At 52.6% G+C, this 19,219-nt stretch overlaps 1 protein-coding gene across 1 annotated transcript in view; it reads right to left on the reverse strand.

The window, feature by feature from the left end:
* The window catches only part of GALNT14 (polypeptide N-acetylgalactosaminyltransferase 14), a 207,417-nt gene that overhangs the window by 9,799 nt on the left and 178,399 nt on the right, over positions 1–19,219 (reverse strand). The window contains exons 9-13 of the mRNA XM_012652433.1: positions 18,660–18,763; positions 8,656–8,782; positions 6,268–6,360; positions 2,114–2,197; positions 1,497–1,641 (exon numbers count right to left, since the gene is read on the reverse strand). Of these exons, the coding sequence (XP_012507887.1) occupies positions 1,497–1,641; positions 2,114–2,197; positions 6,268–6,360; positions 8,656–8,782; positions 18,660–18,763 (553 nt within the window). The remainder of the gene's footprint in view (positions 1–1,496; positions 1,642–2,113; positions 2,198–6,267; positions 6,361–8,655; positions 8,783–18,659; positions 18,764–19,219) is intronic.

The following is a 19,219-nucleotide window of genomic DNA, read 5'->3' on the forward strand; positions in this document are numbered from 1 at the left end:
GAGCGCTGCGATCCCAGAGCTTCTCCTGGGACTTCACAGCATCGTGCTCCCGAGGATAAGGCTGGCCCTCCCCAGCACAGGAAGAGAGACATGACTGGGCTCCCTCCTCCTGCCCAGCCTCACTGTCCGCTGCTCCCTCCCCCACACCACACCCTCTGACCCCCACCTCCTGGGAGCCCTTCAGAGGTCGCGTCCTCACGAGCATGCTGGCTCGACGCCAGGCTTGGCACACGCCTCATGTCCTGGGCCGCCCTTTCTCTCCTTCCGACCTGGCCTGTTTCCACTTGTCTCTGAGGATGCAGCTCCTTCCCAAGTCCTCTGGGCAAACTTCCCTGATCCTCACGCCTGCCTTGGATGTCATCCCTCTTCCCTGATCCTCACGCCTGCCTTGGATGTCATCCCTCGGTGCTCCTGTGGCACCTGGACCAAACTCCACCAGGACAGAGGTTACAGTGCAGGGGCTGACGACTCGGTTATTTCTGCGCGACGCCCTTTGAGGCCTGGAATCTAATCTTTCATTTTTGTACCTTAGCAGGGAAGTGTGTGTTGAATGGATGAGTGAGTGAATGAATCCATGGATGGATGAAGACACAGAATTTGTGAATCAATAAACAGAGGAGACTGTCAGAGCTGGAAGCATGGATAAAGTCTCCGAGAAGCAGTTTTCAGAGAGAAGAGTGAAGTGAGACCCCAGTAAATAAGGGGGTGAGAATGGGGGAGGAGTGAGTGGAATGTGTAGGAAAGAGCAGGAATGTAGGAGGACGGGGATTTTTCGGAGCCATGGGAGCCAGGAGGGGTTTTACATGACGGATGGATGTGCTTTAATGAGTTCAGCAGGCCAAGTGCTACGGAGATAGGCTGTGAATTTGTCAGCGACCTTTAAAAGAGCAGTTCTACCCTCAAATGGGAGAACACTATCCCAAAAGACACCGTGGTCCTGTGGACTTTGGGGAAGCAGGAGATGTGTAGGGGGAGCCGGGATAAAAGGGGACGTGGCCCAGAGACAAGGTGGCAGACTGTGGTGGTTCGACCAAATCTGATGTGACTCCCTGCCAGTCAGAGCTAAATCTGCTGGGAGACTCTCAGAGCAGGCACTTTGTGCAAGAGGAGGTGGCACCCAGCCACCTTTGCGTGTCACATTTGGGAGGAGCTGTGCCACTGGCCCTGCCTGATCAAGCCCACTTTACTGTCACCAGGTAGGACTCCAGTGAAGGCAGACTCATTAAGCTCCTACTAATTCAGTGGGCAATTTCCTACAGGCACGACGCTGCCTGCAAAGCCGTCTTTCAGAGGAATACTGTGTATTTGGAAAGCTAGTGGCGTATAAGCACAGTGGCAGAGAGGGACTCATACTCTCACGCTCTCTCTGCTGCTGGACTCTGGGATTAGGTGGCACCTGACATCAGGGAAGAGCAGGTGACGGAGGCTGAGTAATCTGGCCGCATGCACCCCTCCTCTGTGGCACTCAGTCCTGTATCCCCAGCCAGTTGCTTTACCTGGGACTTTGCTTCCTTGCCTTTGGACTTGACACAGGGGCTCAGCCTTAGGTATGGGATGTCTTGGTTGTTTTGCTTTTGAGATTCCAGACACTTTTGCCTCTGTCGGATATTGCCCTTCTGGATGGAGGAATCCTTGGGGACTCTGGGGGAAAAGCCACAGGAGAGAGGAGAAGCCACTGCTCTCTGGATTGGACATAGCTGGAGAGGTTGGGTAGTGCTATGACAATGGCAGGACCCTCTTGCCCAGGGCTGTCACAAGGATTTACACTGCTTGGAGAAGGGGAAGATGTCACTAGGAAAGAGGGGGGAAGGGGAACTCAGGAGCCACAGGGGGAGACGGATCCCTGGGAAGGAGCCATGTCAGCAAGCCCAGCTCTCAGGGCATAATCCAGGAGTGGAGAAATACTGCTACTAGCTAACTCCCATCCCTCATGCTACTGATTCAATATAGTTCCCCTTCTGGTTTCAGGCATAGGGGAGCCAACCAGTCTTCTTAGATCTCCATATGCTTAAAAGCCCTCATCCAGTTGGCCACAGGCTATGTCTTCTCTAGGCCAAGCAGCTGAGGGCCTCTCCTTGCAGCCATCAAAGGCTCCAACAGGTAGGGAGGATACCTGAGTTCTGGGTACACATTCTCCAGGTACCACTTGAAGCTGTGGCAGCGCAGATTCTTCCTCAGGTCCAATCTGCTCTCAATGCTGGGGGCGACAGGGGTGGGGGCAGACACAAAGACAACACACAGCCATCAGAGGCGGGCACCAGTAACGCTGGCCCTCACTGTGGAGCACAAAGTGCAACCCATGCCCACGCTCTGTGCCCGCATCTCTCCGGAAGGTGCTGGGGAAACTAACCAAGGAGAGATTTCTATAACTCCAGAGCTATGGAAACATTAGCAATATCTCACAGTGGTGCGGTAATGACACCGAGGACTGGTGCTTTCTATTTGAAAATGGAATTTGGGGGTGTTTTTACTTTTCATTAAAAGCAAAGCTGCAAGAACATCCAGCGTGTTGTTCATAATTCATCGCCGGGGCTCTGGGTCTACTTACTCACAATCTCTCTGGATTCTGCTGTTGAAATCCCACTCCCCACTGCCCCAGCCTCAAAGAATCCCCTTCTTTGGCTGGTTCTGGGGCCTGCTCATATATTCGTTCATCAGATATTCATTGAACACCTACTATGTGTCAGGCATTGTACCCAATGTGGGATATGATGGAAAGCTTTTGATCAGGAGGAAAAGACACGGAAACAAGCCAACGCCACCCATGTGATGTAAGGTGTGCATGCAGGGCTGTGGGGACACCCCAGAGGTCACCCTCGCTTGTAGGGAAGGTCAATCAAGGTGGTGATGGTGATTCTGGCACCTGGAAGGAAGACTGGATGTTGTCTAGAAAAACCAGAAAGTGGACGAGGTAGGGGCTTCTGCCACAGGTGGGAGGAGAGCGGAGAGAGAGATTAGCACACGCGGAGAGTGAAAGTTCTGTTGGCAGGAATGGTGCTGCAGGATCTTAAAATAGATGTGTGTATGTGAACATATGTGGGGGCTGGAAGGGCGCAGTGGGTGGGATGAGAGTGAAGACAGGCCATAAAGGGTCCTGTGAGGTACTGCCAAGGAGTCTGGACTTCATTTTAAGGGCACTGGGATGGAATCAATGGGTTCTAAGCAGAGCACGACGTGGTGATGTTCTCGCTCTGAGAGCCCCTTGCTGCTGGTACGTGAATGGGTCTGATGGGGTGGAGCTGGGGACGGGGGATACTAGGAGGAAGGTATGAAAGCCCAGGGGCTGATCACGCTTTCAAATAGGGAAGTGGGTGGGAGTGGAGGGAGCACAGGCTCAGTCTCCCCTTCTCTCCCTCTGTACTGCACCCCCCCGCCCCCCCGCCCCCCGCCCCCCCGCCGCCGCCAGCTCCTTTCCACCCTGTCCTTCCTGGGTAGCCACACAGAACTGGCCCAGCCTCACCTCCCTCCGCCCCTGCCTCCTCCCTCGGCCCACCCTAAGACTGCACCAGAACTTCTCACACTGCACCAGCCACACCTCCTCAGCAGACACTAAGCTCCCCAGGGCAGGAAGGATGTCAGGTTTTTTTAAATGCTCAATGTTCAGGGTTTATCAAGGACCTGGGTGCTCATGTATGAATGAGGCTGTGTCGCCAGGATTTGCTGGCAGTTTGGATGGGGTGAAAAGGAAAGGGAGGAGTCAAGGTTGACCCCCAGATGTCTGATGTGGGCAATAGGGTACAAGGAAGGTGGTTTATGGGGAATATGGGATGAGGAGTGTGTTTAGGAGCAAACCACATGAGTTCAATTGAGGACTTGTTGAGCTAGAGGCCCCTGGGAGACACCCAGGAGAATGTGTCCAGTTGCTACTTGGATGCAGGGGACTGGAGCACAGAGGAAAGGCCTGGGTTAGAAATAGAGATGCGAGTACAGGCAGCAGAGATGTGGTGGTTAGTGCCTGGGAGAATGTGTGGCGAGACCAGCATGTAAGGGGTGGGAAGAGGAAGCTGAGCCTGCAATTGGGATCGAGAAGGCAGAACTGAGCAGCAGCAAAAGAGCCACACTGCAGAGCTCTGCCGGCCTCAGGACAGAGGCACGCCCAGGGGGAGGGGTGGGAGAAGACTCAGGCTGATGGGGCAGCGTGGAGGACAGTGTGAGGCACAAGTCAGTCATGGGGGGCCACGTGGGAGCAGTAGCAGGGCATAGGGGCCAGGAGCGTCGAGAGGGCATGGAGACAGTGAAGGAGCCGCTGCCTCCCAGAAATGGGCTCTGAACAAGCAGACAAGAGGAGGTGCAGTGATGGCACCGCTGGGCTGAAGGAGGGTTTCTGCGGTTTGTTTTCTGTTCTCCTCCTCATCCCTTTTTTGTTTGTTTGTTTTGTTGAAGATATAAGATGCTGAATAAGTTTAAATGCTGATGGAAATGATGCTCAGAAAGACTCGGGATAAGGGAGAGAGTGGAGGCATCTGGAGGGTAGATTCACCCAGCAGTGTGGTTCCCGCACTTGTCTGCATGTTAGAATCACCTGGGGGTCTTTGAAGACTTCCACAGCCTAGGCCACACCCCAGACCAAGTGAATCGACTCTCTAGAGGAAGAGCCCAGGCAGCAGTGGGTCCAAAGCACAGACTAGTTTGGGAACCTCCCTGCTAGAATGTCGCTCCTTGAATTGTGGGCCTGAGACCAGCAGCATCGGATCACCTGAGTGCTTATCAGAAATGCAGACCTCCTAAGTCAGAATTCACATTTTAACAAGATCCCCAGGAAATCTGTGTGCACATTAAAGTTAGATAGGCAAGAGGAGAGGAATGCAGGTAGTGGGAACTCGATAAATGCTGATTTATGGATGAATGCAGAAACGAATGGTGCACCCGGGGTACAGGCGGAGGGCTGGCCTACTGCAGCAGGAAGCACATCTCATCCTTTGAGACAAGAGTCAGAGAAGGATGGTGCAGATGCAGTGACGTTCATGTGTTGGTTTGTCTTGGGAAGTTGACATCCTCTATTTCATCTGTAAAACAGGAGGTGTCATCTACTGCCAGTGAAAGGAGGGGGTTGGACTCAAGGGCTAGGGACAGTGGAGAAGGTTTAATGATGATCGAGGGAGAATGCTAGCTAGGAAGGCAGCAGGGCCTGTGGGCATCCCGGGGGCCTTGTGGGGATGATGGCCATGGAGTATTATTAGTAGCACCAGCTGATATTTCCCAGTGCTGTTCGGCAGCCTGTGTTTAGGGGAGGACAGGTACAGTCAGGTTCACCCAGGTTGAGAAAACTTTGTGCAGGGGGAGGGTGTTGCTAGATGAACAACAGGGCAAAAGATCTGAGGACAAGACCTTCTGAGCTCTGTCTTCAAGCAAGAGTGTGGACTCCAAGCTGGAGAGAGAAGGGGCTTGAGGAGCGGGGTGGGCATGGCCAATGGACCAGAAGTTCTGACGAGGTCCGAGAATGAATGCCTCGGGAGGTTCGCAGTGGCAGTACGGGAAGGACAGCATGGATTTATGATCTCAGAGGTACAAATCGTTTGGGCAGGCTCTGATTTAACTCTCCCATGCAGTGATGGACTTGACCTATGAAGTTTAGGCTGCAAAAAACCCAACTCCTCAACAGACTTTATATGACTAGTGAGCGACATAAGTATGACAAAAAGCCATTGGTTGCCCCCAAAGAAACATAAATGATAATACAAATAAATGAAGTCACTATTTTTCTCTACTCCAATCAGCTCCAGGTTGGGGAATGCAAGTGCATATAATTTTAGAATCAGACAGATGCGGCTTGAGCCTGCATTCCCCTCTGACATGGTGTGGTCTAGACCAAGCACCTTAACATGTAGAAGCCTCAGTCTGCTCATCTGTAAATAGGGGTAATTAAGCCCATTTCTCAGAGTTTGGGAAGGATTAATGAGATGCCTTGCATAATGGTATCCAGTTCTTAATAAACATTCCTTGCCCTCTTCTCTTCTCCTGTGAAGGTTGCACACTGCTGTGGGGGACATCTGAAAGCATACTGTTCCTCCAAGGAAGGAGGTAACTGAGACTTGGGAGAGACTGAGTACTAGGAGGAGGAACCCTGTCCCACCTGGAGGGACTCAGGCTGTCTAATCTGCATCCCACCTTTCTGCAAAAAGCTGGACATACTGGTCCACTGTACAAAGCACAGCTTAGCTCCCCTATGGATTGGGCAGTCCAAGTTGCCAGACAGTCGCTCTACAAGAGTTGCCTAAAGCCCTGCACACCCACAGTGGGGCTCCTCTGGACTGAAGGGACACTTACCTCCCAAAGGGCCTCTCCAGGGCAAAGGGCCGGGCAGCATAATAGTACTGCTTGTATTCATCCATCCATACTTCTGCTGTCCGCTTGGTGTTCCTGGGGAGACAAGGAGTGTCCACAAGGGGCTGGCTAAGAGGGGCTGTGGGTACCAGTTAAAATACACACGTGCAGGCTGAGTCGGCAGCACCACCCATGTGGGGGCCATCACGATCAACCCACTAACATTGTTGCTCTCAGGGTGCTGCCCCAGCTAAGCCTCACCCAATCTCCACTCAATCTCTACAGCGGTCTCTACCCCAAGACACAGGATTGTAGTTCAGGTTGGGTATCCCTTATCCAAAATGCATGGAACCAGAAGTGTTTTGGATTTCAGGTTTCTTTGTTTTTGGATTTTGTAATATTTGCGTACACATAATGAGATATCTTGGGAATGGGAGCTGAGTCTAAACATGAAATTCATTTATGTTTCATATACACCTTATACACATAGCCTGAAGGTAATTTTATTTTTCCTTGGGGATGCTGAATAAGGTGTGTGTTGTGCACCTGCGTTTTGACTGCAACCCATCACGTGAGGTCAGGTGTGGAATTTTACACTTGCGGTGTCATGTTGGTGCTCAAAAAGTTTCAGATTTTGGAGCATTTCAGATTTTGGATAAGGATGCTCAACCTCTGGCCATCCTCTGGCTGATGCTCCTGGGCTTTCCCCTCCACCACAGGGAAGTGCTGAGGTCCCAGCTCTCCAGGGGGAAAGTTGGCATAATGAGGTCTTCCCGCAGGCCATCCGTCTAGCCTGGAGCAGGTGTGAAGGTCTAAGGAATCAAGCTTTCTCTTCCAGACATTCTGCCAGCACTGTAAGATTATTTAATCAGGTATTTGCTCTGAGTCTGACCCCAAAGGTCATGCAAAAGGAGATAGAAAGAGATACTGAGGATGTCATCATTTAGCAGTCAGGGGTGTTGGGCTACCAGGAAGAGCCCGACAGCAGAGAGAAATGACATCAGGAAATAGGTGACTGGTGTCCTGGCAGCCATGGCACTTGCCAAGGCCCAAGTAAGTGACCTTGGGGGTCCAACTAAAAAGGGGGTGCTCTTCCAGATACACACTCTGCTTGGGAGCAGAGGCCTCTGATACAGGAGCGTGGGAAGCCCTTCCACACCGGGACCTGAGCTGACATGTTTGCACATGCAGCACATCCGTGGGCACTGGAGCCAGTTACAGCCTCGCTGGCCCTTCCACCGGCATAACTGTCAGCAGAGTGGAAGCTGCTTAGCAGATATCTGTGCCTCACTTCTCTACAATCGGAGTGACACACCAGTGGCGTGCAGGATGTCCACAGGCCGGGGCCCAGTCTCAAAGCCACGGGCCATCTGGAGCCCAGGCCCTGCCTCATTCCCAGCCTGGTCCCTGCAGGTGGCCACACAGCCCTGCGCAGCCACATGGCTTCTCCGCACCGGATGCCCCAGCTTACCTTTCCTTTTAAACCTGCTGATTCTCTCATCACCCTCCCGTTTTCACTAAAGGTGTGGCTCGCATTCCCATTGCTCACCCCCTGCCTCCCCTGGGATGGCTGTCAGCTCGTGACACACATCTGTTCACGTGTGTGGAGACCCAAGGGGAGAACACAGGAAGGGACAGTGACACCTTAACGAGGGGCACCAAAGGGGGTGTTGCTCCCCTCCCCACAATGGTTCAAGTGACAGAACAAAGAGGAAGAGAGGACAGTGGAGGAGTGAAGGTATCAGATGACAAGAAGCAGAGGATGGGGAGAGAGGGAAGCGGGAGGAAAAGACGGAAAAGGGGAAAGGGACGCACAGGGATTACTCTGAAGGGAGAAGAGGAAGATGGGAAGAGGAGGGATCAAGGAAAGGAGGAGGGCGTATGAAGGCAGGAGCAGGGGACAGGCAGTGGGCACCCTGGGGTCCCTGTAACGATGTACCGTCCCCCAGGTAGGAGGTGAGAACACCTGGGGACAGGGATTAGGGTCTCAGGCCTGCCCCAGCCCGGACTGTTTGTGTGTGCTGGCCAGGCCTGGGAGTGGGCACCTAAGCTGTACCCTCTGTGCCTGCCCGTTCCTCTTGTGACCCAGCCTGAAGGTGGGGGAAGATCTTCTAGAACTTAGGGGTAAAAAGGGCTGCCCTTCCCTGACCCCATACAACCCCAAATACCAGGAGCTCACATGCTTCGAGGTGGCACTGACCAGCAATTTGAAGCCCTGAAGCCATCCCCTGCCCAGCCAGAGTCCAGGCAGCACGAGTGCGGCCCCTGTCCAACCGGGGGACTCAGGCAGCCTAACAGAGCACCAGGGGCAGCTGCAGCCCCTCAGCAGCAACCCTCGGCCACAGCCACATTTGCCGCTGTCCACACTCACTGCGCCCCTGGGGCACTTACTTTATGTATGTGTTGGCGTTTCCATCTGGGAAAACATACGGGTGTTTCTTCCGGAAGACGTGCCCCACCCGGCTGCAGGGGATGATCTCCAGGCTGCCCCCGCACATCCACACTCGGAAGGAGATTTCTGCAAGACAGTCACGCCCCTATTACCTCCTCTCACTGCCCCTCCAGCTGTAGGCCCCAGGTGCTGGGGAGGCCCCTTCACCCAGCCTGGGCACGGTGGCTAAGAACAGACTCTGCCGCCAGACTGTGAGCTCCACTGGCTGGACAACCTCAGTTTCCCCATCTATAAACAAGGATGGGCCCAACACGTTGGAGGGGAATGTAAGGTAATACAGGAGCAGTGCCAGGCATGCTAGCCCCTGGAACGCATTCGGCGCCAGGCATAGTTGGGGTGGGGGCTCTGCTGGGACTTTAGTCTGGAAAGGAGGAGGCTTGGGGGGCACCGAGACAGTTGCTTTTAAACATGTGAAAGCTTTCACGGTGGAAGATGGATTAGCCACACTCCCTGTGACCCCAGAGGGTTAGAATCAGGACTGAGGCCAAAGCAATTTCATTTGAGAATACAGTAGAATTTCCTAACTGTCAGGGCCCAGATGACTGTCATGAGAAGACTTGGGACAGGCTAGAAAACCACATGGCAAGGATGCAACAGAGAGGACTGCGACCCCAGAAGGCATCTGGACAAGGTGTCCACCAGAGTTCACTCCACACCAAGACTGCGATTCTACCACTGGGTAAGAGCCACTCGCATTGCAGCCCAGGGGGAGGAAGTCTGAGAGCAGAAACTGAGAGCTGAAAGCAACTGTAGAAAATGCTGGAAGCCTCAACGCTGTTATTGGGGGTGTCCCCGGGGTTCACACGCACACCTGTTTCTTCCTGGCTGGCTGCTGCTATGGGACCTCAGAGAAGGGGGGTGGGTGGAGTTAGCAGAGGCGGCTGTGATGAGTGTGTTCCTCCCTGTGACTGCACACTAGCAGGCTGGGAGCACGCTCCACCCCTGGAAGGAAGCAGCGGCACCCCAAGGGGGGCAGGGACCACTGGTTAGAATTGCCAGTGCGGGGTAACATTAAAAAGCAGAAAGACTGTTAGACAGTACTATTAGTGCTTTTAAATTCTCTACAGACAATGCACCGCCTAGCTGACTGCATCCAGGGCAGGCGGCCCCCTGCACCCCACTGAGTATGTCACTAGTAGAAAAGACAGCTTCCGATCTATAGGAATTCCTGCGTGGCCTGTGCTCCTGCGGTCAAGTCCAAGCATGAGGAAGGCAGGCTGGCTCATGAAAAGTCCATGCCCAGGGCGGCTGCACCTGCGAGGGGCCATGTGGATGTGGGCCAAGTGTCGAGGGGCAGGGATTGAGGATGCAGGTATCCCAGGGTCTTCCCGTCATGTGTGCCCTGCACCCTCCAGTACCCTGGGCCCCAGCTCCCAGCCTCTCCGGGTTTCTTCATCGTGGGTCCTCTCTCTCCTCTACTCCTCACTCCCTTCCGCTCCCACACTCTCTCCCCTCCTTCCAGCTCTCCAAGCAGATGCTTAAGCTGGAATTCTTCGTCCTGATCCTCACTGTCTCTCACTCACCTGTCCCCAGACACCTTAGCTGCCTCCCACCCCCAAGTCTCCTTGGAAAGGCCACAAGGCTACAGGTGAGACTTCCTGCACACCATCCCCACCTCTCACCTTCTCCACACCTGCCTACTGCTGCTAATTCCCAGGAAGCCTGGATTTCCCTCAGCGTGGGGGCAGCGCGGCCTCTAGGGGGAAGAAAGGACTTCTCACCACTGCTACTGAATGATGGTGAGAATGTGGCAGGAAGGAAACGGGGAGAGCTTAGCTGTGGGGTCACCAGGCCGGAGGCTGCAGTAACTACCAGCTGTGTCCCTGGGAAAACTGCTTAACCTTCTGGAGGCCTGATTTCCTCAAAAGTCAAACAAAGACCATAAACACACTCTGCAGGGCTGCTGTCAGCATCGAATGAAATAGAATTTTGAGAATACCTGTGTAAACTCTAAGTGTGAAGGGAGGATCAGCGGCAGTAATTCTGAGACGCCCTCTGAAGCCGGTGTTTCCAAAACACAAGCACTGATGTGCGGCACCCACCTGTGCCCACCTCTAACTTCTTAGATGGTTTACGGGCTCTTCCCATCTTCTGCCACGCTGTAGGAGACACTTGAAATTTGTGGATGTTATGTTTGAGACTTTGACTCTCCATGAAGTTCCACGCTATGGACCTGGCACTTGGCTGGGCACCATTTGAATGGAGTGCGCCCCAGCCTGGTGCGTGCGTGCCTGGCACCCACGCTCCGTCTTGCAGCGAGCACGCTGGGGGACGTAGGGGTTGGTGGCGGAGTGTGTCAGCACGTGTGAATCTGAGTCTCGGGACATCTTCCTGAACATGTCTATGCTCCAATCAGTTCCTCTCCAGGGAGTCAAAACAGGGTCTGCTCCAGTTCCCAAAAAGGAAAACCCTCTAATCCTGCATCACTAGAGACGGAGTCCTTGCTTACTAGATATAACCCGCACGTTCTGTGCCAGCTCTCTCCTAAAGATACGCACGTTTTAGTGACAGTCTCTTCCTCTCCATGTATTCAAATGAGACATATGTCCCTGTGCATTTGCAAAGCAAATTCCTCCACCCTACGCCTGGCCCACGTCGTCCCCACACCCACCCCCCACCCGCCACTTCTCTCCCTGAGCTCCCTTCACCCAGAACTTTGTTTCTCTCTGAAGCCTCCCCCTGCCTCAGTCGTGCACAGGGCCCCACCTTGGACAGCACGGTCAGCCGGCCTGGTCCTTCTCCACCTTCCTTCTGGTCTCCCCACATTCTTCTCCTACGTCCCCCCAAGGCTCTGCCTTCAAGTATCTTCCTGACACTGCTTCCTTATCTGCTCCCCGAGAGCACTGGACACCAGGAACTCACCTCCATCTCGTCAGCCCCTAATTCCCATGACCGGCGGAGGCTTCCATTGAGGTCCACAGGACACCACCCCACCCAAGACGTCTCCTTCCCCTCAGCACCTCCCCACAGCCCACTGCAGCCCTGCCTCCTCTCTGCTGCCCCTAAAGCCAGCCCAACCTTCCTCCTCCTCATTTTCCTGTGTCTGTAGCCCTGGTGCAGAAATTCAGAGTGTCACAATTCTGCAAACATCAGCCATGGAAGGAAAATAACCCCTTCATTTCCTTCTGGGCCAGGCTTTGTTAGGTTCCTCGTCAGGCGGTAGCTCCGTAGTCCTCCTAACAACCGTGCTCAGTGGTAATCGATGTGCTTATGTTGTGACGCAGAAGCAGCTCTGATAGGACAACCGACAGCGAGCAGCTGGGAATCTCCCCAACTCCAGAATTCATGCTCTTTCCCTGACACCACCCGCCACTGGCCAACACAGCTGTGGATACAAGGATCCTGACTCCAAGGCACTCACAAACAGAGTGACAAATACATAACCAGCTGTCACATTCCCCGTTATCAACTCACTCGTCCAATCCTGAAAAATGTCTGTCTCAGTTTGTCCTTCAGGCCGGCTGCTGCTGCCTAGAGGAATTTGCAGCTGAGATGAGTTAAGAGTATCTCTGCTCCGGCGTCCAGATTGTCGCACCTGAAATTATTGGAGGCACATGGCCTGACATGGCTTGCTGTGCGCCTGCCAGAGTCAAGAGGCACACGAGGGATGCGGCTTGGAGTTCAGATTAGTGTGATGATTTATAGGTTGTACAGTGTGGAATATTTAACACCCAGGACACAGAGCTGCCCTTCCCTGATCTATGCCACTGCCTTCGGGATAATGACGTGCATCCTCTCAGGACTGCGAGCCAGGCCTGGTGGCCCACAGATGTGTGCCGAAGTCTTTGGGAAAGTCCTGTAATCCTGAGGCCCCAGGAAGCCGGCCTTGACAGGTGCTCTCGGAAGTGCTGAAGACCGAGGTGGGCTGAGGCAGGGGCCCTCCAGGCCCGGCGTAGGGCCTCTGCTCCCCAAGGCCGCAGCTCCTGCAGATGCATCATTTCTTAAGTGAAAGAGGAGGGAGCAACAAGGTTTTGTGCAAGGAGTTCCTAGGGGGTTCTCGCTGAGTCAGCACCTGCATAATCTCCCGGGCGACGACTGTTGCCTCGCACAGACCCAAATCCACTTTGAATTCCAGGCAGGAGATGTGTAACTATTCCATCCTCTCTGGGGACTCTGTTATCGTCTCACGTTCTTCAAACATCAGGTTTATATTTGAGAGCAAATTGCCCTCCTCCCGCTGCATTTCCACTTCTTTCATTCTACGTCCTCATCAGCTCATCAGTAGTTCTTACCAGCCCTCCCGGGGCCCTGACCCTTCACCAGAACCAACATTTACCTGGCATGCCCATCGACGATGGACAGGAATTTGGGGGAGAAAGAACAGCTTTCTCCCCAGGAAGCAAACCACAGCTGTTCACATGCCACTGTTTGCCCATATTCGCCAAGGTTCTAATTTCATCGTACAGCCCAGTTTCTAAACAAAGGCAGGGAGAGCCATCCCATGTGGGTACCACTGAATGTGGTGGGCTATGTTTTAAATGGAGCCTCATATAATGTATATGCATCTATATTGTATACACAGTAACATTCTCCATTCTACCTTTGGCCAGGTTTAAACCTACTGGGCACAAAGGGATTGGAGAGGATGGTGGTGGGCACAGAGAGACAGACACTCACCTGGCCATTGTCATTCATAAGTGCACACATCTGTGTGACAGGACCTTGCCTTTGAGTAATCTTCACGTTCCCAGGGGCTACTGGGCCAGGAAGCAAACTCTGTTATTATTTTTAATGAACACATAGACTTGAGTAAACATAATATTATTGGCCCACAAAACACAGCCTTGAATCTGCACTTCGCCCACATCTGAGACAATCAAGGCTCCACCCAGGCCCCCTACTCTAGATGAGTATTGACCACAGGCACGCCATGGTCACCAACGGCCATATGACTGCAAATGCCAAGGTGACACCCTTTATCTTTCCATATTCCCTATGAAAACCAAACAGCCAGTGTCGATGGGGCTCGATTAGACTTGGAGACGTTCAGGAGCAGCAGGAGAGGACAGCCTCAAGGGATCTCACCTGGGCGTGAGGCTTCAGCAACGGAACCTGGACAAGGAACAGGGTGGTGGGCTGCATGAGCTTTACTCTCCATCTGGGGAAAAAGATGCCTTTTCATCAGACTTGGATGCTCTTCTCAGATGAGGCCATTTCCCTAATCTTGAGCCACTGATCATGGAAAAGGTGAGGCCCAAAGAGAAAGTGCCAGGAATAAAGTACTCCAGCAGGTCAGACACAATCCTCCTATGACAAATGCTGCTCACATGTAGCCTCAAGGGGAAGGCAGCCCATCCTGGTGAAGCGGAAGTGCTTGTATTATCTAATTTATCTTCAGAACAGCCCTGTGGTATAGGGACCATGATAGTTTTCCACTGCTGCCATGACGAATGGCTGCAAACTTAGTGGCTGGGTTTGGTTGGGTCCTCTGCTTAGGGTCTCACAGGCTGAAATCAAGATGTCAACGGGATTATGAAAGGAGGCTATAAAAAACAATCTGCTTCCAAGCTCATTCGGGTTGTGTGCAATTCTTGGGGCTGCAGGACTGAGTTCCCTTTTCCTTGCATCTGTCGACCTGGGCCTTTTCTCAGCTACTTCCGTGTCTCCTCTTCCAGCAACGGGGTTGGTCGGTTCCTCTCATGCTTCAAATCCCTCTGGCTTCTCCTTCCGCTACTTCTCTTCTGCCTCCAGCCTGAGAAAGTTCTCTGCTTATCAGGGCTCAAGCAATTAGAATGGGCCCACCCTGAGAAGCCAGGGTAACCTCCTGCCTTCAGGTCACTGACTGGTGATCTTCATCATATCTGCAAAATCCCTTCTGCCATGTAAGGCAACATCCCGACAGGTGTCAGGGATTAGAGTATGGACATCTTTGGGGGGGATTCTTCCTCCCACAGGGGTCCTTGGCTCCACTTTAGAGAACTGGAAACAGGCTCGGTGAGGTGAAGGAACCTTCCCAAGGATGCCTAGTGATGACTACCAGATTTCAAACTTAGGTCTATCTGCCTATGTTCTTTACATAACACGTGCGCACATGCACGGGGGAGCCAAGCCTGGCGCAGCCCGGTGTCCCTGCCTACATTCTGGAGGTGGCAAGTGGTGGTGGTTCCTCTCTGGGCCCACCTCATCTGTCTCTTCGAAGCAGTCTTTTGTGCCTCCTTTGCTTTGGAAATCCCACATTCTAATTCAGGAATCCCATGCCTCCGTTCGCGCATGTGCCAAGGCCTCCTTTTTGGAAATGTGCACCCCACACCCAGACCACCTCCACACACACACACACACACACACACACACACACACACACTTCCTACCAAGGCAACAGATTTCTTTTATCTCTAAAGACCAAAAGCTAAAAGTAAGATGCAGCTCAAAGGAAGTAGATGTATTACAGGTACCCTGTGTAATGTAAATTGCAGTTTAAGCATCCAATTTTAATGCAAATCAACTTCTGAAAAATAAAGTCTAAAAGCCACATTTCCCTAAAACCTGCTCTCATGCTGAACTGTAGATGCAATTATCAGAGCCGTTCAGCTCACCTTGGAAGCACTTGGTGGGAACGGTGGCCCCAGGGTCAAGGTGTGTGAGTGTGGGAGGCCTGGCTTTCACGTGGCTGCTGCAGTCCAGCCAACTGAGGCTGCTTCTAACAGATAAAAACCAAGATGGGGAGGGGTAGGGGCTGCAAGCTATTGCACAGGTCACGGTCATCCTGGACGGAGCCTTCCCTAATAACCTCATGTATCTTTGTGCTGTGAAATAAAGTCAACACCACGTATGCGAACATGTCTAGAATGCACAGAAATTCTACTTTTTGGGAAGGAAAGATGTCTCTTCCTGCTACGGTTACTAGTCTCATGTTTAAAGGGAACCCTTCATCATGGGCTCCATTTAATATTCAATGAGACCTATTTTAAATGGCGCCTCGTATACTGTGTCATGTTGCCCTTCCCACCCCGAACACCCTTCCCGATCAGTCTCTGGCTTTTTGAACACACATTTAGTGAGCAGTTTCTACTGTTGTGGGCCTCAAGAATGAGAAGTTGGATGAATGGCCTTGGCTTTAATGAGTTCCAGGTTTGGTAGGAGGCTGGGCAGCAGGAACAGATGAGTAAACAGACAAACACGTAAGAGGGCTCAGTGCAATGATAAAGAGGGAACCCGGCACTGGGGGCGCAGCATAAGGGAGAGCGGGGCAGGTGTCCTAGTTCTAGAGGAGGTGACCCCAGGACTGTGCTGTGCAAGGGAGTCAGCTTCTGCCTTGGGTAGAGATGGGAGGCTAGGTCGTTGTAGAGGGTCAGGCGCATTCTAGGAAGCGTGGGAGGTTCTGTTCAGGACCTCTGGACTGGAGGCTGGAGGCGGGAGCAGACTGATAAGGTCAGAGATGGGGGCAAGGCCATGGGAGGGACCCATGAGGAGTGGGGGCCTCCACCATAGGACAAGAGGGAGCCACTGTGGATGCCAGGCCTGGGAGGGGTGGGGAGGTTTGCATTTCCGAAAGAGTACATTGGCAGGAGTGTGGGAGGTAAGATTCCACTGCAGAGTAGAGGTGGGGGACCACTGAGGACAGGGCTGGTGGCGATGGAGAGAAGGGTGTGAGCAATGCTGAGGGTGGCGAGTCTTCAGGACTTGCGGGGCAGGAGGCTCCTCCTGCCACACCCTGGTGCCAGGCAGCTTCCCTCACCCCTTAGCACCATCCCTCCTTTGCAGTTGGAGAGTCACTCACAAACTCCATCCAATCGTCACACGGACTGTCTCTCACATCCCCCTTCCAGTACTCAGGTGCCTTGTCACTCCAGCCACAGATGCGAGGCTGCCGCGTGACATAGTCACCATTGGAAAAGCACTGCGTTTTCTGGCATATAAAATGCTAATATATATATACATATATATATCTCCATCCAGAAATGGCTTTCGAAATGCTGTTAGCTGGCTATAACATAATGGAATGTTGGGGTGGGGAAAATGAAGTGTTTCCTGTGATAGCTGTTGGCGGCGCTTTTTTTGTGGTTTAAAAAATTTTGTGATGGATTGTAAATGTCTCTCCCACACTTCCCAACGTCTCTATTCCAATCGGCCCTTGTTAATGCCAAAAGACTTGGAAGCCTGCTAGATGAGATTGCTACTTGATTTGAGCAGATGTGTGTGAACACTGCTACAAGGAAAGGTATTGTACCGATACCAGAATGGACCAGACTGCGCCTTGGTTGAAAATAACATACTGACTCCAAATGGGGTTGCCACGTGGAAGAATCATACTCACTTTGTGTGGTTCAAGAGGGCAGAACAAATCTGATGGACGGGAGCTAGGGGAGCCAGGCTTTGATTTAGAAGATTTTCTAACAGCCCAACAAAAAAAATCTCTACAACAGAATGCACTAAACTGTGAAATAGTGAATACATATTATAAGTGGCATTTGAGCAGAGGTTGGGGGACTGCTGTCTGCCAAAAGTGCTGCAGAGAGGATGCATTTGATGGTCGGGAGAAATGCTGGAACACATCACTAAGAGGAACTGGGGTCCTCAGGACATAACAACTGGCTCTGCCCAGCATGAGCGAAATCTCTGCCGCACTGAGAACGTCAAGGGTCTACCTGGCTCCGAGTTCTCCTGGCTTGATGCAGGCAGACCTGGCCTCGAACCCCACATCGACAACCCCCTACCATGTTCCAGAAGGCCTTCTTGGACTGGGTTCCAGGGAGGGGGTTTGGTTTGGTTAGGGTGTTGGGGTAACTGTTTTGTTTGCTAAGCTTCCAGGCTGGCCTCTATATGGCAAGACACCGACTTTTCTGATGCATTTCTCTACACCGCCCAGTCTGGGAGAACAGATGCTGTGGGTCAGGCCAGAAGCCATAAATTTCTAGGAAATAACTCTTAGTGACTGAGGAAGACAGCCATAAAACTCTCTGGAGGCAGAAACAGGAGAAAACAATGACAGCAGACAGTGCACGGGATTACTGCTAAATGCCAGGACGACCCATGGATCATTCTCTTGGCTTGCACCACCGTTTGGAACACGTGCCCCAGTGTTCGAGAGGAAAAGGGCCCCAACATGTGGCAGGTCCTATACTAAGCACTGTGGATGGCCAGGAACAAAACGGACTCAAATCCATGCCCTTGTGCAGCTTCTATTCTAGTGATCTCTTAGGTCTCACCTGCTGGGAAGAAACTAATATTTACTATGCCTGTAGGGTGCCAGGATTCTGACACTGACCTTAACTGATTTTCATAACAACCCAGAGAAAAGAAGTACAATTATTACCCTGAAATTACACTTTTAATACACAAGGGAAATGAGGTCACTTGATTGTCACTAGCTAGATAAAGTGGGTCTTTCTGACTGTGCTGTTTCTCTTATAGCTGTAAACCTCAGCCTATACCACTATGGCCAGACCTGGCCATCTGCAAGGTTTTGGGCCCTGTAACCCAGCCCCTCTCCCACTAAAAGATATTCCCAAGGTTCCTGTAGCAATTGACCTGGACCTTCCTCATTCCCCAGTGCTGAATGCCCTACTCATAGCAGCCAAAGGACATCAGTGGGTGTTCATGGATGTCACTGCTGTTCCTGTTCCTCATTCTCTTTCTCTCCAGTTTCCTTCCAACTCCAAATTTGCAGGTGCAGTGCTCCTAGTTTAACCTGCATCTGGCCCCTTGGACTTGGCATTCCTCCTTGGTCCTCCTGGCTGTTGCATCTCATTTTCCCCCAGCAGTCTGCCCAGGTGTGTTTCCCTGGTCCTCAGCATCCATGTGGCCCCACAGAGCAATTCCCGTCACCACCACCCTCCAACAACCATTAGGAGTAACTCACTCACCATCTCTTAGGCCCTCATCCCAGGCACACGTGACTCCCCACCGACAGCTTGGCGTGGGATCCAAGGATGCAGAGATCCCTTCCCCAGCCCTCAGAGTGTACAGAGGGGTGTAGGTCAGGACGAATAGGACAGGGACTCACCGAAGTTCTCCCCGCCCCAGATGTCCATGTCCATATCATATTTCCCCAGGTAATTGAACCAGGCTTTGTTGATCACGAAGAGTCCTCCAGCTATGATCGGAGTCCTGTGCATTTGGAAGAGAAAGAGAGGAACTAGTTATAGTGGGGAGGTCACTCTCAAACTCTTCTGCCCCAGGAGTCTAGAACTCAAGGCCATTTCTTCCCATTTCGTTCCTACTCAGAAGGGCCAATACATTTTCCAGTTACCTGAAACAAGAACAAGCCCCAGGGTTTTTCCCTTTGATTGTAAATTGCCTGACCTCCCAGACAGGCACATTCACTCATCAGCACACCTCCCGTGGGGCGAGGGGCTGGCTCAGGACTCCAGCTGCTCTGATGACCTGCCTGGGAGCCTCCGCTGGCCTCTTCCACAGGCCCTGCCTGGCAGGGGCTCTCTTGGCAGCTCGGTTGCTGGGGGTCAGGGGCGGGGGCCACTGATCGGGCAGGGAGGAAGGGCTGAGGCCATCAGCAGCACATCCCTCTCCTGAAACGGGCTCTCTCTCCTTTCCCCTTTTCCCTCT

Source organism: Propithecus coquereli, unplaced genomic scaffold, assembly GCF_000956105.1.
Source record: "Propithecus coquereli isolate 6110/MARCELLA unplaced genomic scaffold, Pcoq_1.0 Scaffold39, whole genome shotgun sequence".
NCBI classification, from domain to species: Eukaryota; Metazoa; Chordata; class Mammalia; order Primates; family Indriidae; genus Propithecus; species Propithecus coquereli.